The sequence below is a fragment of the Hypanus sabinus genome, chromosome 7, assembly GCF_030144855.1.
Source record: "Hypanus sabinus isolate sHypSab1 chromosome 7, sHypSab1.hap1, whole genome shotgun sequence".
Lineage (NCBI taxonomy): Eukaryota > Metazoa > Chordata > Chondrichthyes > Myliobatiformes > Dasyatidae > Hypanus > Hypanus sabinus.
Window position 1 is genome coordinate 83,913,231 of NC_082712.1, and position 23,575 is coordinate 83,936,805.

At 49.1% G+C, this 23,575-nt stretch overlaps 1 protein-coding gene across 9 annotated transcripts in view; it reads right to left on the reverse strand.

Annotated features, from left to right (window-relative positions):
- The window catches only part of LOC132396914 (phospholipid scramblase 1-like), a 131,078-nt gene that overhangs the window by 76,736 nt on the left and 30,767 nt on the right, over nucleotides 1-23,575 (reverse strand). The window contains exons 1-2 of one of the 9 annotated variants that reach the window (XM_059975007.1): nucleotides 14,003-14,176; nucleotides 9,186-9,267 (exon numbers count right to left, since the gene is read on the reverse strand). Coding sequence is in view for 2 of the 9 variants with exons in the window: in XM_059975010.1 (XP_059830993.1) it covers nucleotides 14,003-14,277 (275 nt within the window). In the remaining 7 variants the exon portion in view is untranslated. Of the gene's footprint in view, nucleotides 1-2,276; nucleotides 2,483-9,185; nucleotides 9,268-12,540; nucleotides 12,764-14,002; nucleotides 14,704-23,575 lie in introns of those variants that run through there. The other 8 variants (XM_059975003.1, XM_059975006.1, XM_059975002.1 and 5 more) reach the window with 8 other exon arrangements.

The window sequence follows — 23,575 nt, forward strand, 5'->3', positions numbered from 1 at the left end:
AAACAGTCCACAGGGTATACCTAGAACTGCCCTGCTTCAAACAGCCCACAGGGTATACCTAGAACTGTCCTGTTTCAAACAGTCCACAGGGTATACCTAGAACTGCCCTGCTTCAAACAGTCCACAGGGTATACCTAGAACTGCCCTGCTCCAAACAGTCCACAGGGTATACCTAGAACTGCCCTGCTCCAAACAGTCCACAGGGTATACCTAGAACTGTCCTGCTTCAAACAGTCCACAGGGTATACCTAGAACTGCCCTGCTTCAAACAGTCCACAGGGTATACCTAGAACTGTCCTGCTTCAAACAGTCCACAGGGTATGCCTAGCACTGCCCTGCACCAAACAGTCCACAGGGTATACCTAGCACTGCCCTGCTTCAAACAGTCCACAGGGTATACCTAGCACTGTCCTGCTTCAAACAGTCCACAGGGTATACCTAGCACTGTCCTGTTTCAAACAGTCCACAGGGTATACCTAGCACTGTCCTGTTTCAAACAGTCCACAGGGTATACCTAGAACTGCCCTGCTCCAAACAGTCCACAGGGTATACCTAGCACTGTCCTGTTTCAAACAGTCCACAGGGTATACCTAGCACTGTCCTGTTTCAAACACTCCACAGGGTATACCTAGCACTGTCCTGCTTCAAACAGTCCACAGGGTATACCTAGCACTGCCCTGCTTCAAACAGTCCACAGGGTATACCTAGCACTGTCCTGCTTCAAACAGTCCACAGGGTATACCTAGAACTGCCCTGCTTCAAACAGTCCACAGGGTATACCTAGCACTGTCCTGTTTCAAACAGTCCACAGGGTATACCTAGAACTGCCCTGCTTCAAACAGTCCACAGGGTATACCTAGAACTGCCCTGCTTCAAACAGTCCACAGGGTATACCTAGCACTGCCCTGCTTCAAACAGTCCACAGGGTATACCTAGAACTGCCCTGCTTCAAACAGTCCACAGGGTATACCTAGAACTGCCCTGCTTCAAACAGTGCACAGGGTATATCTGGAACTGCCCTGCTTCAAACAGTCCACAGGGTATACCTAGAACTGCCCTGCTTCAAACAGTCCACAGGGTATACCTAGAACTGCCCTGCACCAAACAGTCCACAGGGTATACCTAGAACTGTCCTGCTTCAAACAGTCCACAGGGTATACCTAGAACTGTCCTGTTTCAAACAGTCCACAGGGTATACCTAGAACTGCCCTGCTTCAAACAGTCCACAGGGTATACCTAGCACTGCCCTGCTTCAAACAGTCCACAGGGTATACCTAGCACTGCCCTGCACCAAACAGTCCACAGGGTATACCTAGAACTGTCCTGCTTCAAACAGTCCACAGACTCTCGTTAAAAGGTTCACCATTCCAAACAGTGCAGAATTTACTCAAAAGTCCAGTGTCTACTTAAGCAGCACAGTATATGAAAAGCAGTGCGGACTCAAGTCAACAGAGTGGGAGTTAAACCTACAAACCCCTGGTCTCTGGGAAGCCACATTCAGCCCACACACCATACACGGAGTTCTGGAATCTGGAGCAAAAATCAGTCTGCTGGAGGAACTCAGTGGTTCAGACAGCATCTGTGGGGGTGAGACGCACTGTTGCAAATCCTTCTGTACTTCCTACGGTCAAACCCACCCTGACTGTAAACTCCTCCGTCAGCTTTCTCTTTGTTCCAAGTTCCTCCTGAGCAGGAGACCTCAGTGTTGTCAGTCGAGCCTCATCATCCTGTCAGCCCCTCACGCCCTCCCCAAAGTGTGGCTGCAGAACAATCTCCTGGTAGTGAGCTCCCCATCGCTTCTCGGGTTTCAAAACAGCCTTTCTCCTCTCCGAGTTTCCGTGCCCAGAACGGCACAACTTCTGTTTTATTGCCAAGGGCAAAACAGACAAGGTCAAAAATCAAAGATCAAAGTATGTATACATTATACAACCTTGAGAATTGTTTCCTAACAGGCAGCCACGAAGCAAAGAAACCGAAAGGAACCCATAAGGGACCGTCTAACACCCAATGTGCACAAAAATAAAATCACGCAAACAGTAAACACAAGGAAATAGCATTCAAAACAAAAGTGAATCCACAGTCACAAAGCCAGACATCAATGCAGCCCGAGAGATCGTGCCAACAATAAATGCAAATGTTGTCCCACAAAGAGAGCCTGCCCCCAGGCCCTCAGTTCAGCGCAGGACAAACCAGCGCTCCTTCATGAAAGTTAGCCTTCAACAGCAGAAGCTTGGTGCTTTACAACAATATGTTAACATAAATTAAATATGACTTACAGGGCAAGTGAAACATGTAAGTTAGATTGAGGAAAGGTCCGAGATGTCCTGGGAGAGCGGACTCATTCCAGCCGCCGCTTCGGATGCTGTCTCACTGGACGTAGGGAGCAGCATTCCTGTCTCCAGCTGCCGGCCAGGAAAATTCCACCCTTTGTCCCACTTGCTGCTTCTAGCGAGCTGCAGTTTAGGAGGGGGATTTTGGCAGGGCCGGCTCTGAGCTCACTGTGTATTGAAAACATCTGTTTCCTTCTGAGGCAAACACAGGGCTTGGCCCAGTCTTGGCACAGCGAGACTCGTTCGATGGAGCGGCCCGCAGACACTTGGATCTGCACCCGATGAAGTTACAATGAATGACCGACGGAAGTTCACAGTGACGCCACAGAGAGTTTGGCCAGCACACTAATTCCTGGGAGGCGGGGGGGGGGGGGGTGGTCCCCTGACTCTCTGACATTTTGTTTTTTATTGTCCCTGCCTTAAACCCCGGCCGGTCAGAGTACATCGTGCACCAGTATTTCCATTCCGAGCCAGTCCTCCATTGAGTACATACCCTCAGTAACCACCTTAGTACCCTCCTGTACCTGATGAAGTGGCGACTGAGTGGATGTCCGTGGTTTTCTGCCCATCCACTTCTTGGTTTGATGTGTTGTGCATTCAGAGATGCTCTTCTGCATACCACTGTTGTTCTCTGCTTTCGCGCATTATGCCTCTGGCGTTTAGAGCAGTAGTGAAGACCCTCCGTCTCTGGGGGTGTTCAGGGCTTCCGTCATCACGTCAGTAGCTTCCTTTTTGTTTTCACCACTGTCAGCCAGGCAAGTCCCGGGTGGAGACTCAGGAATACCGTCACACTCTGATGTAGAAGAATTCTTCGTTGCTGTTTCCCTAACAATTTTGTTTGAACAGTCAGGGTTGTTGGCCCTGAGCTGAATCCCCGACCCTGAAGGACTGGTGGGCCACTCTTAGTCTGACCTCTACCCTTTGACCTGCCTACCAAGAGCCAATGCATAAAACCCTGACTCCAGTCAGCATAGCTCTCTGGGTCATTGAGGCAGACAACCCTCCAAACCACGATGAGGTTGTGCTCCTCTTGGAGGGCACCACTGTTGGGACATGTAGCTATTTGAGTCACTGTCGCCTTCCTGTCAGCTTGAACCAGTCTGGCCTTTCACCTCTGACTCTCATTAATGAGACTTTTCACCCACAGAACTGCTGTTTACAGGATGTTTTTATCGCATCGGAGACTGTTGTGCATGAAAATTCCAGGAGTTGAGCAGTTTCTGAGATAGTCAAACCACCCTGTCTGGCACCAACAATAATTCCATGGTCAAAGTCACTTAGATCATGTTCCTCCTGCATTCTGATGGTCGGTCTGAACAACCGAACCTCTCGACCATGTCTGCATGCTTTTTTGCATGGAGCTGTTGCTACATGATTGGCCGATTAGATATTTGCATTAACGAGCAGGTGTACCCAGTCGAGTGGGCACTGTGTAGAACAGCACAGTTCAGTGTCTTCAGTCAACGACATTGTGCCGAACTTGCGACCTACTCCAAGGTTAATCTAAGCCTTCTCCTCTATATAGCCCTCCATTTTCCTTCAGCCATGTACCTAACTAAGAGTGTCTGAAATGTATCTGCCTCTTGCACCACACCCGGTAGTGCGTTCACAGACTTAACACTCTCTGTGTAAAAAGCCCACCTCTGACACTTCCCCTCAAACATGGTAAGAGAATGTCCTCCCGTAGTAGCTGCTGCCGCCCTGGGAAAGAGGCACTGGCTGTCCACTCTGTCCGTGCATTTTGCCTCCTCTATCATCGTCTCTCCAAGGAGAAAAGCCCTAGCTTGCTCAACCTTTCCTGACGAAACACCCAGGCAAGTTGCTGGTAAATCTCCTCTGCACCTTCTGGGTGGAGATACGTCTCTACCTTGGCAGGTGGAAGCCACTCGTTCCCCCGACTAACCTGCAGGTCAGCCCCGGGCAAGGTGTAACACCTGCTTTGACCCCCTCCCTCGATCAGGGTCATGTGAACCCATGGGAGTAAATGGTGGGTGGTCGTATGAGCAGCCAGTCCATAGCACAAGTCCTGGATATGTGACCACTGACACCAGGCAGACAATCTCTTTCTTTCTTTTTAAATCTTTTTATTAATTTTCAAACAAAACATAAAAAATACCAAATACAGAGAGCCTGAGAGTACATAATTAATAAGGCTGGAATGTGAATACAAACAGTTAATAACACAGATATAATAACCTCCCAAACTCATACTGTATTTACAAAAACAAACCCCCCCACCAAAAATAAAACTAACAACAACAGCTAACCTAACTGACATAGGCTACTGTATCGTATCAGGTATACACAGTAGTGTCAATAACTCCACACCTCTATCCAAATCACTAAACGTGATAAGAGAAAGGTCCGGGAAAGGTCAGTTTAACTCGTATGAAAATGTTGAATAAATGGTCTCCAGGTTTCTTCAAATTTGAACGAAGGGTCAAAAATGACACTTCTGATATTCTCTAAACTCAAACAAGATATAGATTGGGAAAACCGCTGAAATGTAGTTGGGGGATTAATTTCTTTCCAGTTCAGTAGAGTGGATCTTCCTGCCATTAATGTAACAAATGCAATCATCCGCCGAGCTGAGGGGGATAAACAACTGTTATCCACCATCAGTTAAGCCAAGAATTGCAGTGATAGGATGAGGTTGCAAATTAATTCTCAAAACTATTGAAATGATACCAAAAATATCTTTCCAGTATTTTTGCAAGCAAGGACAAGACCAAAACATGTGGGTCAAAGAGGCTAATTCAGAATGACATCTGTCACAGATTGGATTAACATGGGAATAAAATCGAGCAAGTTTGTCCTTACACATATGGGCCCTATGTACCACCTTGAATTGTATCAGGGTGTGTTTGGCACAAAGAGGAGTTAACTAACTGTAAGATTTTCTCCCATTGTTCTGTAGGCAAGGGAAATTGAAGTTCTTTTTCCCATTCATTCTTAATTTTATCTGATATCCCTGGCTGTATTTTCATGATCATATTATAAATGACGGCTATTAAACCCTTCTGATGGGGATTTAAACCCAGAATTTTTTCCATAATGTCAATTGGGCATGAATTCGGAAAGGACTGTAACATATTATTCAAAAAATTTCTAATTTGTAAATATCTAAAAAAATGGGCTCTAGGCAAATTATAGCAGACAGTCTCTGAGGAGCATTGATCGTGGCTGGGGTCACCCATCTTGTAAAGACACTGCCTAGAAGAAAGCAATGGCAAACCACTTCTGTAGAAAAATTTGCCAAGAGCAATATTGGTTGTGCATAGACCATGAACGCCCACATCATACAACACGGCACATAATGATGATGATGAGATATATGGTAATAACAAACCAATTACCCAGGGAGACACAATGTTCACAACATAGGTTACACCTAAATCATAAAAACTCTTTGCAAAACTAGGAAATACAAATTTGAGTGTAGTGCAAAGTCATCACGGGGGTGTGCCAGTGAAGGGAAGTAGCTGTCCTGAGCCAGGTGGTCATGGAAAGACCAAGATCACCCATGTCATAAGACATGGCACATAACGAACGAACCCTCTTTAAAGGTTCCATGTCCTTCTTGTCTTAGAAAGGCAAATGGATGAAAGAAAAAAGGTCTATGTGGAAGGGAAGAGTTAGACTGATCTTGTTAAGAGGACAGCCGAAGGACGTGTATGGTGCTGTACTGATCTATGTACTAACTGCTCCATCTTACATTATCCTTCATACAGTCCCAGGGTGAGGAACCGCTGGGGTCAGGAAGGAGCACACCTAGGAGCGGGAGAGGCCGAGAGGAGCTTTGATGGAAGCGGACACGATCCTGTTCAGGGTGGGAAGGGTTAACGGGGGAAATCAGAGGAGATTTTATAGAAACAGGAAAGTTGTTCCCATGGTACGTGAGACTAGAACTAAGGGACATAGCCTCGCGATTCAGGTGAGTGAATTTAGGACGGAGGAAGTGGTTTTCCCAGAGTGGCGAGTCTGTGGAATTCTGTGCCCAATGAAGCAGTGAAGGTTACCTCATTTAATATATTTAAGACAACTTTGGATAAATTTTTGCACAGTAGGGGAATTAAGGGTTATGGGGGAAAGGCAGGTAGGTGGGGATGAGTCCATGGCCAGATCAGCCATGACCTTACTGAATGGTGGAGCAGGCTCGACGGGCCAGAAGGCCGACTCCTGCTCCTATCTTACTGAATGGTGAGCAGGCTCGACGGGCCAGAAGGCCGACTCCTGCTCCTATCTTACTGAATGGTGAGCAGGCTCGACGGGCCGGAAGGCCGACTCCTGCTCCTATCTTACTGAATGGTGGAGCAGGCTCGACGGGCCAGAAGGCCGACTCCTGCTCCTATCTTACTGAATGGAGAGCAGGCTCGACAGGCCAGAAGGCCGACTCCTGCTCCTACCTTACTGAATGGTGGAGCAGGCTCGATGGGCCAGAAGGCCGACTCCTGCTCCTACCTTACTGAATGGTGAGCAGGCTCGACGGGCCAGAAGGCCGACTCCTGCTCCTATCTTACTGAATGGTGGAGCAGGCTCGATGGGCCAGAAGGCCGACTCCTGCTCCTACCTTACTGAATGGTGAGCAGGCTCGACGGGCCGGAAGGCCGACTCCTGCTCCTATCTTACTGAATGGTGAGCAGGCTCGACGGGCCGGAAGGCCGACTCCTGCTCCTATCTTACTGAATGGTGAGTAGGCTCGACGGGCCGGAAGGCCGACTCCTGCTCCTATCTTACTGAATGGTGAGCAGGCTCGATGGGCCGGAAGGCCGACTCCTGCTCCTATCTTACTGAATGGTGGAGCAGGCTCGATGGGCCAGAAGGCCGACTCCTGCTCCTATCTTACTGAATGGAGAGCAGGTTCGACGGGCCAGAAGGCCGACTCCTGCTCCTATCTTACTGAATGGTGAGCAGGCTCGATGGGCCAGAAGGCCGACTCCTGCTCCTATTTCTCATGTTCTTTGGACAGCGGTTGAGGCCGGTACGTTTATAACATTTAAAAAACAAGTCCATTGTTGAGAGTGCAGCCTTCTTTGCGGCTTTATGCTGGGGAGCAGCATCGGTGCCGTTGATGCAAAGAGACTAAACAAACTCATCAGAAAGACTGGATCCATCCTTGGCTACAACCCAGACCCTTTTTGAGTTTGTGGCGGAGAGGAGTCACTAAACAAACTGTTATCCATTATGGACAATCTGGCACATCCTCTCCACGACCTACTGAGTAAGCAGCAGGGCCTTTCAAACAGGCTCATTCAGCTTCGCTGTCACAAGGATCATTACTGAAAATCTTTCCGACCAAATGCAATAAACTTAAGCAACCATTCATCTCTGTGCGAGAGGAGAATACACATCATAGTACAGCAGTCTCTGTTTCATTATTTCGTACATTATTTTGCACACTATTGCACATTGGTAGATGATTATTGTGTTTGTTATTATTCTGTACTTAGTTAAGTCTGCACACTAAGTGTGTTTTTAAATGTTGCTGCTGTAACGAAAGAATTTCCCACTCAGGATCAATAAAGTATTATTATTATTAGGTATATAGGTTGCTGAGGGTGGTAATGGGGACAAACTCCCAATACCTATTAAATGCTCTCAATGGCGTGTATCTCAGATAGCATCTGGAACTAGATGGGAGAATAGTTTAGCTCATGGTATAGTGGCAGAGCAGACTCGATGGGCCAAATGGCCTGCTTCTGCTCCTTTGTTTTGTGATCTTGTGAACCAAGTCCAGCTGTTGATCTTAACGTGTAGCTTTAGCTACTAAGCCAGGTGAAACCATTCTTACTGACAGGAGAAGGGGCAAAGATGCATTAAAACCAGTCGCTTCGGGCAGATGGGGCTTGTTGGCCATGGTTGGCAGCTCATCTTGGCGAAGGTAACCTCTGATCCCAAACCTCCACTGCCTTTTGACTGTACCCACCCACAGGAAAAGGCTGTGTGGAGAAGGGGAGCTTGCTACACAGGCGACAGCTTTCCCTCCATAACTTAGTCCTGGCTCGCAACATCCATGGTCAACTTTGACTGGTGGAAGGCCCACGGAGATGGACAGGAAAGGGTTAGTGGGATATGGGCCAAAGGGAGAGAAATTGAACTAGCTTAGGTCAACTACTTGGCCAGCATGGAAAAGCAGGGCCGAATGGCATGTTTCCATGTTATGGACGTTACAGCAAGGCAAGGGTTAAGTCCAGACACTGTGCAGTCAACCCAGGCAAGAAAGGCCTTTGAAGAGCACAGTTTCATTTTGCACACGAGGGAACTGGAGCCACTTGGCATATGAAGGCAAGAAAAGAATGCAACAGAAAGACGTACCGTGAAGAGATTCTAACCGGCTGCATCACCGTCCGGCACTGGCGGTGGGGGGAGGGGGGCAGCCTACACAGGGGCAAAGTAAGCTGCAGAGAATTGTAAAATGAGTCAGCCCCGTCATAGGCACTAGCCTTCATCATGTCCCGGACATCTTCAAGGAGCGATGCCTGAAAAAGGCAGCATCCATCATTAAGGACTTCCACCACCCAGGTCATGCCTTATTCTTGTTGCTACTATCAAGGAGGAGGCACAGAAGCCTGAGGACACACACTCAACGATTCAGGAACAACTTCGTCCCCTCTGCCATCCGATTTCTGAATGGACATTGAACCCATGAACACCACCTCACTACTTTATCATTTCTATTTTTGCACTACTTATTGAACTATTTTTATTGAACTTATTGAACGTAATGTAATTCATATATTTTCTATTATGTATTGCATTGTACTGCTGCCGCAAAGGCAACAAATTTCACAACGTATGTCAGTGATATTAAACCTGATTCTGATGTAAGAGACACTCCAACTGAGGGACAATTACTTTACTAACTTCAGAGCCTCATCAGTTATCCTCTTGTAGTTTCGGTTAACGTTTAACACCCATATTGTGAATGGTGATTGACCTGGAAAATAAAGAATTTGAACACACACTCACTTTAATACCTACATCTGAACACCTGCTCGTTAATGTAAATATCTAAACAGCCAATCACGTGGCAGCAACTCAATGCAATAAAGCATGCAGACGTGGTCAAGAGGTTCAGTTGTTGTTCAGACCAAACGTCAGAATGTGGAAGAAATGTGATCTGAGTGACTTTGACCGTGGGATGATTGTTGGTGCCAGACAGGGTGGTTTGATTTTCAAGCACAATAATCTCCAGAGTTTACAAAGGAAGGTGCGAGAACCGAAAAGGCCTTCAGTGAGCAGCTGTGCTGTGGGAGAACATGCCGTGTTAATGAGAGAGGTCAGAGGAGAAGGGCCAGGCTGCTTCAAGCTCACTGGAAGGCCCCAGTAACTCAAATAACCTCACGTTACAACAATGGTAACGTGCAGTAGAGCATCTCTGAATGCTCAACACATCGAACCTTGAAGTGGACGGGATATAGCAGCAGAAGACCATGAACATTGGCCACTTTACTAGGTACAGGAGGTGTCTAATAAGATGGCTTCTGAGTATACACAAGGTAACCCATTAGTCAATATCTATAACTGCTAGCCAATTTTGTAAAAGAAAATGCAATACCTCTGTTCAGAGTTCATGTGTGTGTGTGTGTGTGACAGGAGCCATGCCTCTCTCCTTGTGCACGAGTTTGGGCCTGTTTTTGTGCTGTACTTCTCTACAACTCTATGAGTAACAACCGTGAGTTTTCAGAGTCCAATTAATCAGCGATGACACTACAACCTGAAACTTTAAGGAAGCTTGCCTCAAAAAACAAAATACCTGTAAGTCAACTGACAAAAGCAGTGTGGTGTACAGGATCACCTGTGGAGAATGCAGCAAGAACTACGTCAGCCAGACAGGACGTAAACGCTACCCTCGTTTACAGGAACACAAACCGGCAGTACAAAGACACGATCCACTGTCACCAATCTCGGTATATAAAGACCGAGAAGGACACCTCTTTAACTGGGACACCACAGATGCAGGCAAACACAAAGCAGGGGCAAGAATTTTAAGAAGCATGGTTCTCCTCTGATAACTCTGTAAACAAACATATTAAAATACACCATCTATGAACCACTGAGGGTCAAAGAAATGCGAGCCAATGGAATTCAAAGGCCAACTGAAGGGTAGCCAACCAGGTGCCACCGAACACCGCAACATTAACACCTCAACCAGAGCTACCAATATTACATACACCACCATTCTAATTAACTGTTTCTGCCTCCACAGATGCTGATCGGCCTGCTGAGTGTTTCTTTAACATTTGTCTCATTTTTATTCATTTTCACTCCTGAGCGGCACTTCGGTAAATCTCTTGAACATTGAATAAGAGGAACAAAATCAGAAAAAAGCAGGAAACACTCAGCTGGTCAGGCAGTGCCCGTAGCAGGAGAAACCTCTCCTCAAATTTACCTACAGTTCTAAAGAGAACAAGAAATTTGAGGCGGGAAATGGCCCTCAAACCATTTGGTGATTTCTTTGGTCTTCTTTACTTTGCAAACGCATATGAGTGCAGTAGAATGCAAGGTATAAAGAACACTAGCATAAGTCACAAATATAAGTAAATAGTTTAAAATGCAAAGTCCAAAGTACATTTATTATGGAAGTATGTATAAGTTACACAACCTTGAGATTTGTCTGCTTACAGGCAGCCACGAAACGAGAAACCTGAAAGAATCCAGTAAAAAGAGACCAACAAACACCAAATGTGCACAGAGAGAGCGAGAGAAAACACAGATTGTGTAGATAATAAAAGCATTCAGAATGAGAGTGAGCCCGTAGACCCGAAGCCTCAGTTCATCACACAGTGGGGCAGCCAGAGCAGGACACAGCCTTGGCCTCAGTGCCGCGGAGAGTGGAGTGAATGTCACGGAACAGCGAGCAGGACCCTCGCCTCTGGTCCAGACACCCTGCCTTTTCTATCCATCTGGCCCGGCATTTAAACTGTCCAAGCAGTGGGTTGTTCCCTGCACTGAGGGGACTCTGTCTTGAAATCCCATATTGAGGCGTCCCCAGTAAAGTGTACAGATTCCCATCCTGAGGTCCATGGACCTCTTGTTTAACGGTATTGGTCCATGGCATAAAAGAAGGTTGGGAACCCTGCTCTGGAGGCACAAGGAACTACTCATGCTGGAATCTGCAACAAGCTAGAGGTTGCTTGTTGCTTAAGTGATCCAGAGGCAATTGTCCCCGGTCAATACATTCCAATCCCAGTGCCTAACTACCTACTGCTTCCTGCGGCTTCAGGGCCCAGCCAATATCATCAGCATTCATGATCAAACCGCCGGTCTCCTACAGCTGAGAGACTTGGATCAGCAAGGGCTTGGCATTAGCATACCAGCCATAAAAGATGGAGAAGCTCCAGGAGAATCAAAGATGGCAACGCTCTGGAGTTGTGCATGCCAGGATCTAAGGCGGCAATGCTCAAAGATCCAAGAGGCTGTATGTGCCATGATCAAAGATGGCTGTATACCAACACTTGGGGATCATAAGGTACAGAAGTAGAATTACGCCATTCAGCCTGTTGAGTGTGCTCCACCATTCAATCATGGCCAATATCTTTTCAACTTCATTCTCCAGGTAACCCGCAGACCCTCTATTAGTTGTGAACCTATTAGTCTCTGCCTTAAATAGTGCCAATGACGACCTCCACAGCCATCTGCGATAAACGATTCCACAGATTCACTACCCTCTGGCTGAAGAATTCCCTCATCTCAGATCTAAAGGGATGTCCCTTTATTCTGATGCTTTATAAAGCACTGGTGAGGCCTCACTTGGAGTATTGTGAGCAGTTTTGGGCCCCTTATCTAAGAAAAGATGTGCTGACATTGGAGAGAAAGTTCCTTGATGAAATAGCAGAGCAGACTCACTGGACCAAAAGGCCTAATTCTGCTTCTCTATGTTATGAACTTATGGCTGTGTCCTCTAATCCCAAACTCTCCCACAGATCCTTCCCACTTTCACTTGAATTACCTCTCGTACGATAAGATGGACTCTTGATGTATGAGTGGACATCATCAGTAGCCTGTCTGGGCCAAGAAAGCTCACCACTCCCTCCACTTCTTCAGAGGCTGCAGAAATCTGGTCATCCCCATCAACCCTTGCCCATTTTTATCAATGCACTGGGCCTGGACGCAGAATAGCTTGGTACTGCACGTGACTGCAACAACTGCAGAGAGTTGTGGGTACAGCTCAGCACATCTGGGAAACCAGCCTCCCCTCCACACCTACCGCTGCCTCGGAAGTGGTAAACTCGGCCAGCTCCATCATGGGCTCTAGCCTCCATAGTATCCAGGACATCTTCAAGCAGTGATGCCTTAAAAAGGCGGCAGCCATCATTTAGAGCACCCATCACCCAGGACATGCCTTCTCCTCATTGTTACCATCAGGGAGGAGGTACAGAAGCCTGAAGACACACACTCAATAATTCAGGAACAGCTTCTTCCCCTCTGCCACCTGATTTCTGAAAGGATATTCAACCCATGAATACTTCCTCACTACTTTTTAATTTCTATTTCTGTTTCTGCACTATTTCTTAATTTAACTATTTAATATACGTGTACACATTGCAATTCAGATCTTTTCTCTATTATGTCTTGCATTGTACTGCTGTCACAGAGAGAAACAAATTTCACAACATATGCCGGTTCTGATTCGAGGATCGTGCTGGGGATACAGTCTGTCAGACAGGGTTGGCTGGAGGGGTGAGGCTCTGTTGTGTATCAATGGACAGAAGAGGCTGAGTTCCAAGGGGATAGCACCATACAGGATTCAAACAGCCACATTCTTAGCTGAATGTTTACATGAATAAAGAGGAACTTTGCTCTGGTGACATAATTCGTGGCTGGACATCTCATACATCCTGATCACTTCATCTGCAACGTACCATCATCTCCGGGATACAAAGGGCAACCGGCAAGATGTGCACAGCAGGATTCCACGTGAGGAGAGCGAAAGAGGGGAGGAGAAAGTAAGAATGAGTGAGAGGAAAGGGAAGAACAAGAGAAAGGGAGGGGTGGAAAAAGTGAGAGAAGAGAGGGAAAGAGAGGACAGGACAGAGAGATGGGGAGACTGAGAAAAGCAAAGGAAAAGGAGGGAGAGTCAGGGAAATAGAGAGAATGGGAGAGAAAGAGGGAAAAGAGTAGGAGATGGGGACAGAGAGGGGGGAGAGGGGGGAGAGGGGGGGAGAGAGAGGGGGGAGAGAGGGGGGGAGAGAGGGGGGGAGAGAGGGGGGGAGAGAGGGGGGAGAGAGAGGGGGGAGAGAGAGGGGGAGAGAGAGGGGAGAGAGAGGGGGAGAGGAAAGGGAGAAAGAGATGGGGAGAGAGATGATGAGAGGGATGAGAGATGGGGAAAGGGACAGAGCCCCCACCCCCACAACACCTCAAGGATCCTCACCACATCACCAGGTCCCACTCAGTGTCCAACCACCACCTCCAGCAAACGGTGAGCGATGTCGGGAGGTGATATGTAGGGTGTTGAGTGTGAGGTAGAGAGGGAGACGAGGAGAGTCGGGAGGGATTAGAGGTGAGGAGTGTGAGGAGAGTAATCCGGCCGCTACTCTCCCCTTCCCTCCGGAGTCACTCACACTTTCACTTCTCTCCAAACGGAGCGCGTCGGGAAGTTTTACCGCCCGAAGGTGCGAACCCGGGATCGCGACCACCCCTCATTCCCTCCTCCCTCACCCACTGCCTACCTGGGGCTATCGCTGCCCCTCCGCCGGCCTCTCCCTCCGCCGCTCGCTCTTTTGTTCTCCAACTTCCTCCTCGCTCGGGAGGGCGGAGGGAGAGAGACCTCCCCCTCGGTGTCTCCTCCCTCCCGGGGGTAGGAACCGTCCGAGCGCAACCTGTGGGTAAACATCCGCGGGACGGAGAGGGTGGAGGGGAGAGGGAAGGAGTGGCAAGGAGGAGGAGGAAGGAGATGGAATGAGGGGGATAGGGGAAAGGAGGAGGAGGGGAGAGAGATAAACATGATGAAAACAGGAGTGTGTGGCCAACCTGCGCTGGGAAGGGTTGAGGAGCAGATGAGGCAGATTCACCCTCTGTGTCTCACTTTTTCTCTCAAGACTCACCTGAAGCCTCGGAAACTCTCAGGAAACTACAGGCACTCAATAGAAAAATTTGTGCAGACACCCAACAGGTCAGACGCCTTCTGGATAGGTAGAGAAAGAAAGAGAGAGAGAGAGAGAGATGAGGAAAGGGAGAGAAAGAAAGGAGGGGGAGAGAGAAAGGTAGTGACAGAGAAAAATGATGAGAGAGGGCCTGGACTTCTCCTTTGTGTGTGGACATAGTGGAGGATTACAAATACCTGGGGATACGAATGGACAATACACTGGACTGGTCAAAGAACACTGAGGCTGTCTACAAGAAGGGTCAGAGTCGTCTCTATTTCCTGAGGAGACTGAGGTCCTTTAACATCTGCCGGACGATGCTGAGGATGTTCTACGAGGCTGTGGTGGCCAGTGCTATCATGTTTGCTGTTGTGCGCTGGGACAGTAGGTTGAGGGTAGCAGACACCAACAGAATCAACAAACTCATTCGTAAGGCCAGTGATGTTGTGGGGTTGGAACTAGACTCTCTGACGGTGATGTCTGAAAAGAGGATGCTGTCCAAGTTGCATGCCATCTTGGACAATGACTCCCATCCACTCCATAATGTACTGGTTAGGCACAGGAGTACATTCAGCCAGAGACTCATTCCACCGAGATGCAACACTGAGCGTCATAGGAAGTCATTCCTGCCTGTGGCCATCAAACTTTACAACTCCTCCCTCGGAGTGTCAGACACCCTGAGCCAATAGGCTGGTCCTGGACTTATTTCCACTTGGCATGGTTAACTTATGTAATTATTTATGGTTTTATATTGCTATATTTCTTCACTATTCTTGGTTGGTGCGGCTATAATAAAACCAAATTTCCCTCAGGATCAATGAAGTATGTCTGTCTGTCTGAAGAAACTTTTGTTTCTCTCACCACGCACACTGCTCACCTGCCAAGTGTTTCCGACATTGACTTGTGATTATTGCAGAACCTCCTCCTGCCTGACGTTGTTCCTGGAGGACTGGTCGTGAATGGCAGTACAGACTCCGTCCTCGTTCTCCCTCAGCCCCCTTTGCCCAGTGGGACTTGGTGTGAACTCTACTGCCTGGCCCGGCCTGCTCACATCACCACTATTCACTCGTACTGCAGATCGCAACATTGCCGACAAGCCCGTCACCTCCTTTCCCAAAATGATACTTTATTCTTAAAATATTCTATTTATTTTTAATTTAACAATACGTCGTGGAATGGGCCTTTCCGGCCCTTTGAGCCTCACTGCCCAGCAACCCCCTGATTTAACCCTAGCCTAAACATGGGACCACTTACTATGGCCAATTACCCTACTGACTGGCACACTATGGGAGGAAACCCACCCGGTCATGGTACAAACTCCTTATGGATGGTATTGGAACTGAATTTAGATCTCTGAGCTGTTACCGAGTTACACAAAACTGTGCTCAAAAGGTCAAAGTAAATTTATTATCGAAGTACATGCATGTCACCATATACAACCCTGAGATTCACTTTCCTGTGGGCAGACTCAATAAATCTATAGAAAGATAATCATAACTGTTTGAAGAGATTTGGTACGTCACCAAAAACACTCACAAACTACTACAGATGTACAATGGAGAGCATTCTGACTGGCTGCATCACCGTCTGGTATGGCAGGGAAAGTGGGTCACTGCACGGGATGGAAATCAGCTGCAGAGAGTTGTGAACTCGGTCAGCTCCATCATGGGCACTGGCCTCTGCAGTATCCAGGACATCTTCAAGGAGCGATGCCTCAAAAAGGCGGTGTCCATCGTTAAAGACCCCAACACTCATGACATGCCCTCTTGTCATTGCTACCATGAGGACGGAGGTACAGAAGCCTGAAGACACAAACTCAGCGATTCAGGAACAGTTTCTTCCCCTCCGCCATCCGATTTCTGAATGGACATTGAACCCATGAACACTACCTCATTACTTTTTTATTTCTATTTCTGGAGTACTTATTTAATTTAAATATTATATATATTTAATAGTTTATATTTGTGTGTATGTGTGTGTAAATATAGATACACACACACTTACTGTAATTCATGTTTTTTTCTATTATTACGTATTGCATTTACTGCTGCCACAAAGACAACACATTTTTACGACATATGGCAATGATATCAACCCTGATTCTGTCTCCACCGGACTTTGTATTCGCGCTCCCTCCTGTGGTCAGCACCGGCATTGCAGACAATTGCCGGTTGCCGCTCCCCTGGGCATGTTCAGGGTCTAACCTCGGCACAGTTCTTCTCACTAAGGACATAAATCAGCAGGAATAGGAGGAGGCCATTTGGCCCCTCAAGACTGTCCCACTATACAATGAGCACATGGCTGTCCTTTAAATTCCTGGGTGAGAGCACATGGGATGGATGATCTGTCCTGGGCTCAACACATGCGAGAGATGATTGGTAAGTTCGTGGCCAAAGGTAGAAGGAGTCAATTTTAGAAACACTAGCACATTTATTTTTCAACATAGTCCCCTCCAACATGTACACACTTAGTCCAATGGTCATGGAGCATACGGATCTTGGACCTCCAGGAAATGTCCACAGTGGGGGAGGGGGGATTGATAAGTTTGTGGCCTAAGGTAGAAGGAGATGAGTTATTAACTTCAAACTTTCTGCATAATCACTCAAAGAGTTGAACTGCATGTGTATTTAACGTGAGCCGGATAACTCGTCTCCTTCTACCCTGGGCCATGAACTTATCAATCACCCCAACTGTGGATCACTTCTGGAGGTCCAAGATGTTGACTTCTACAAAGAAGGGATCCGTATGCTCCACGACCGCTCGGCTAAGTGTGTAAGTGCAGGAAAAATAAACGTGCTAGTTTTTCCAAAATTGACTCCTTCTACCTTATGCCACAAACTTATCGATCACCCCTCATAGATGCAATCAAAAGAAATGCTCTAAATGATAAACACACGAGATGGTGGAAATCCAGAGTAACACACACAAAATTCTAGATGAACTCAACAGGTCAGGCAGCATGAGGAATTTGGTAGCTCCCTGTCTGGGACGTGAAGATGATGACACAAGCAAACACCGTGACCAGCAGTGTCCTTCCGGCAGTTCACAAAATCGCTTCTTTTCCTTTCAAATACAATTGTGCTACTATTGGAGCCTGTGACGGTGTACTTTCGGGCCGACTGAGTGACCCGGCGCTCTGCTGTCTCCGAGGGAGTTCAGTGAGGTTTGGAGCAGGGTCTATGGCGTCTAACCCCAGAAGCCTGGAGATGGCGTTGGGGTGGGAGCCCATGATCAACTCCACTTCTTGCCTATACTACCAATGAAAGCATCAAGGAGGATTGAAATCAACGAGTATGAGAGTGGAAGGCAGGCGGATGTCTGGTGCCATCTGACTGCATGTGACTGGTCCTCTGCCTCTCTGCTGCCGGGGCCTGGGCCTTGGGCAAAGTTTGACCGGTGCGGATTCTGGATCGGACTCTGGAGTTCACAGTATGACGTGTTTCTAGTTTCTGGTTCCTTTTTTTTGCTACTATTTTGTACGGTTTTGGTCAGGGTGCATCCTGCAGTTCAGTGTTAGATTGGACTGAACTGAATATTCCTGAACTGTTTCAATGATTTGTGGTCTGATGTTTTATATCCTCTGTTTTCTGCTCTTTTGTTTGTGCCACTCGTGCAACTTGTTCTTTGCGCATTGAGGGTTTGATGTTTTTCTTTGAGCAGGTTCCATGGTGTCTCTTTGTTTCGTGGTTGTCTGTGGGAAGACAAATCTCAGGGGTGTATACTGCATACGTACTTTGATAATAAATGTACATTGAATCTTTGAATAAAAAGTCAACTTTTCGGGCCAAGACCCTTCATCAGGCGTTCATAAGAAGGCACGCTACCATCTTTACTTTCTATAAGGTTTAGGAGTTCCGGCTTGTCACTGAACACTCTAACAAACTTCTACAGATGTACTGCTGACTGTTTGCATCATGGTCTGGTGTGGCAATTCAAATGTGCAGGAACATAAGGAGCTGCAGAGAATTGTGGGCTCAGTCCAATACATCAAAGGCACATCCCTCCCCACCATCGGCCATATCAACATCTATCATCCAAGATCCCCAACATCCAGGCCACGCCATCTTCTCACAGCTACCATCAAGCAGGAGTTACAGACGACTGAAGTCCCACACCACCTGGTTCAGGACATCAACTTCCCTTCATCCATTTGGTTCTTGAACCTACTGAACCCTCCCCCTGCAACTCTACCCCAGTACAATAACATTAGTACTTTGTACTACAATAACTTCTGTATTTTCTGTTCCAATTCTATTCATTTTTGCAAAATTTATGTACTATGTTTATGTTATGTTTTTAATCTGAATTCTGCTTATATGATGTTATGTTCGAAGCTCAGAATAAATTTATTGTTAAAGTACATATGCCACCACATGCAACCCTGAGATTCATTTTCCTGCGGGAGTACACAGCAAATCTATAGAATAGTAACTATAACAGGATCAATGAAAGATCAACCAGAGTGCAGAAGACAACAAACTGTGCAAATGCAAAAAGAAGAAGCAATAATGAATAAATAAGGAATACGTATTGAGGACATGAGATGAAGAGTTCTTGAGAGTGAGTCTGTTACAAGGGGGCTTTGGGAACGGACCCAAGAGCAGGACACAGACACGAGTGATATAAACAGAACAGTGTTTATTGGTGGTTACTAAGGAGTCCAGAGAGCGAGGACGTAAACATTGGATAACAAACCGGTAAAACCCGGACCAGGACATAACTTGGACTGGAAACCTGAACTTGTGTCTCAATTTGGACTCGGGACTTGGATCTCAACCTGGACTCGGGACTTGGATCTCGACCTGGACTGGGAACTTGGATCTGGACTCGGACTCGGGACTTGGATCTCGATCTGGACTGGGAACTTGGATCTCGATCTGGACTGGGAACTTGGATCTCGACCTGGACTGGGAACTTGGATCTCAACCTGGACTCGGGACTTGGATCTTGACTCGGACTCGGGACTTGGATCTCGACCCGGACTCGGGACTCGGATCTCGACCTGGACTCGGGTCTCGGATCTCGACCTGGACTGGGAACTTGGATCTGGACTCGGACTCGGGACTTGGATCTTGACTCGGACTCGGGACTTGGATCTCGACCTGGACTCGGGACTTGGATCTTGACTCAGACTTGGAACTCGGATCTCGACCTGGACTCGGGACTTGGATCTCGACCTGGACTCGGGACTCGGATCTCGACCTGGGCTCGGAATTTGGATCTCGACTTGGATCTTGACCTGGATTCGGAACTTGGATCTTGATCTGGACTGGGAACTTGGGGATCTCGACCTGGACTCGGGACTTCGGGACTTGGATCTTGACCTGGTCTTGGGACTTGGATCTCGACCCGGACTCGGGACTTGGATATCGACCTGGACTGGGAACTTGGGGATCTCGACCTGGACTTGGGACTTGGATCCCGACCTGGACTCGGGACTTGGATCCCGACCTGGACTCGGGACTTGGACCTCGATCTGGACTGGGAACTTGGATCTCGACCTGGGCTGGGAACTTGGATCTCGACCTGGACTCGGGACTTGGATCTTGACTCAGACTCGGATCTTGGATCTCAACCCGGACTTGGGACTCGGATCTCGACCTGGACTCGGGACTCGGATCTCGACCTGGGCTCGGAATTTGGATCTCGACTTGGATCTTGACCTGGATTCGGAACTTGGATCTCGATCTGGACTGGGAACTTGGGGATCTCGACCTGGACTTGGGACTTGGATCCCGACCTGGACTCGGAACTTGGATCTCGATCTGGACTGGGAACTTGGATCTTGATCTGGACTGGGAACTTGGATCTCGATCTGGACTGGGAACTTGGGGATCTCGACCTGGACTTGGGACTTGGGGATCTCGACCTGGACTCGGGACTTCGGGACTTGGATCTCGATCTGGACTCGGGACTTGGACCTCGACCTGGACTCAGGACTTGGATCTCGACTCGGACTCGGATCTCGACCCGGACTCGGGACTTGGATCTCGACCCGGACTCGGGACTTGGATCTCGACCCGGACTCGGGACTTGGATCTCGACCCGGACTCGGGACTTGGATCTCGACCTGGACTCGGGACTCGGATCTCGACCTGGGCTCGGAATTTGGATCTCGACTTGGATCTTGACCTGGATTCGGAACTTGGATCTCGATCTGGACTGGGAACTTGGGGATCTCGACCTGGACTCGGGACTTCGATCCCAACCTGGATTCGGGACTTCGGGACTTGGATCTTGACCCGGTCTCGGGACTTGGATCTCGACCCGGATTCGGGACTCGGATCTCGACCTGGACTCGGGTCTCGGATCTCGACCTGGACTGGGAACTTGGATCTTGACTCGGACTCGGGACTTGGATCTCGACCTGGACTCGGGACTTGGATCTTGACTCAGACTCGGAACTCGGATCTCGACCTGGACTCGGGACTCGGATCTCGACCTGGGCTCGGAATTTGGATCTCGACTTGGATCTTGACCTGGATTCGGAACTTGGATCTTGATCTGGACTGGGAACTTGGGGATCTCGACCTGGACTCGGGACTTCGGGACTTGGATCTTGACCTGGTCTTGGGACTTGGATCTCGACCCGGACTCGGGACTTGGATCCCGACCTGGACTAGGGACTTGGATCTCGATCTGGACTGGGAACTTGGGGATCTCGACCTGGACTTGGGACTTGGATCCCGACCTGGACTCGGGACTTGGATCCCGACCTGGACTCGGGACTTGGATCCCGACCTGGACTCGGGACTTGGACCTCGATCTGGACTGGGAACTTGGATCTCGACCTGGGCTGGGAACTTGGATCTCGACCTGGACTCGGGACTTGGATCTCGACTCAGACTCGGATCTTGGATCTCAACCCGGACTTGGGACTCGGATCTCGACCTGGACTCGGGACTCGGATCTCGACCTGGGCTCGGAATTTGGATCTCGACTTGGATCTTGACCTGGATTCGGAACTTGGATCTCGATCTGGACTGGGAACTTGGGGATCTCGACCTGGACTTGGGACTTGGATCCCGACCTGGACTCGGAACTTGGATCTCGATCTGGACTGGGAACTTGGATCTCGATCTGGACTGGGAACTTGGGGATCTCGACCTGGACTTGGGACTTGGGGAACTCGACCTGGACTCGGGACTTCGGGACTTGGATCTCGATCTGGACTCGGGACTTGGACCTCGACCTGGACTCAGTACTTGGATCTCGACTCGGATTCAGGACTTGGATCTCGACCTGGACTCGGGACTTGGATCTCGACCCGGACTCGGGACTCGGATCTCGACCTGGACTCGGGTCTCGGATCTCGACCTGGACTGGGAACTTGGATCTGGACTCGGACTCGGGACTTGGATCTTGACTCGGACTCGGGACTTGGATCTCGACCTGGACTCGGGACTTGGATCTTGACCTGGGCTCGGAATTTGGATCTCGACTTGGATCTTGACCTGGATTCGGAACTTGGATCTTGATCTGGACTGGGAACTTGGGGATCTCGACCTGGACTCGGGACTTCGGGACTTGGATCTTGACCTGGTCTTGGGACTTGGATCTCGACCCGGACTCGGGACTTGGATATCGACCTGGACTCGGGACTTGGATCTCGATCTGGACTGGGAACTTGGGGATCTCGACCTGGACTTGGGACTTGGATCCCGACCTGGACTCGGGACTTGGATCCCGACCTGGACTCGGGACTTGGACCTCGATCTGGACTGGGAACTTGGATCTCGACCTGGGCTGGGAACTTGGATCTCGACCTGGACTCGGGACTTGGATCTCGACTCAGACTCGGATCTTGGATCTCAACCCGGACTTGGGACTCGGATCTCGACCTGGGCTCGGAATTTGGATCTCGACTTGGATCTTGACCTGGATTCGGAACTTGGATCTCGATCTGGACTGGGAACTTGGGGATCTCGACCTGGACTTGGGACTTGGATCCCGACCTGGACTCGGAACTTGGATCTCGATCTGGACTGGGAACTTGGATCTCGATCTGGACTGGGAACTTGGGGATCTCGACCTGGACTTGGGACTTGGGGATCTCGACCTGGACTCGGGACTTCGGGACTTGGATCTCGATCTGGACTCGGGACTTGGACCTCGACCTGGACTCAGGACTTGGATCTCGACTCGGACTCGGATCTCGACCCGGACTCGGGACTTGGATCTCGACCCGGACTCGGGACTTGGATCTCGACCTGGACTCGGGACTTGGATCTCGACCTGGACTCGGGACTCGGATCTCGACCTGGGCTCGGAATTTGGATCTCGACTTGGATCTTGACCTGGATTCGGAACTTGGATCTCGATCTGGACTGGGAACTTGGGGATCTCGACCTGGACTCGGGACTTCGATCCCAACCTGGACTCGGGACTTCGGGACTTGGATCTTGACCCGGTCTCGGGACTTGGATCTCGACCCGGACTCGGGACTCGGATCTCGACCTGGACTCGGGTCTCGGATCTCGACCTGGACTGGGAACTTGGATCTGGACTCGGACTCGGGACTTGGATCTTGACTCGGACTCGGGACTTGGACTTCGATCTGGACTGGGTACTTGGATCTCGACCTGGGCTGGGAAGTTGGATCTCGACCTGGACTCGGGACTTGGATCTCGACTCAGACTCGGATCTTGGATCTCAACCCGGACTTGGGACTCGGATCTCGACCTGGACTCGGGACTCGGATCTTGACCTGGGCTCGGAATTTGGATCTCGACTTGGATCTTGACCTGGATTCGGAACTTGGATCTCGATCTGGACTGGGAACTTGGGGATCTCGACCTGGACTTGGGACTTGGATCCCGACCTGGACTCGGAACTTGGATCTCGATCTGGACTGGGAACTTGGATCTCGATCTGGACTGGGAACTTGGGGATCTCGACCTGGACTTGGGACTTGGGGATCTCGACCTGGACTCGGGACTTCGGGACTTGGATCTCGATCTGGACTCGGGACTTGGACCTCAACCTGGACTCAGGACTTGGATCTCGACTCGGACTCGGATCTCGACCCGGACTCGGGACTTGGATCTCGACTCGGATTCGGGACTTGGATCTCGATCTGGACTGGGAACTTGGATCTCGACCTGGACTCGGGACTTGGATCTCGACCTGGACTGGGAACTTGGATCTCGATCTGGACTG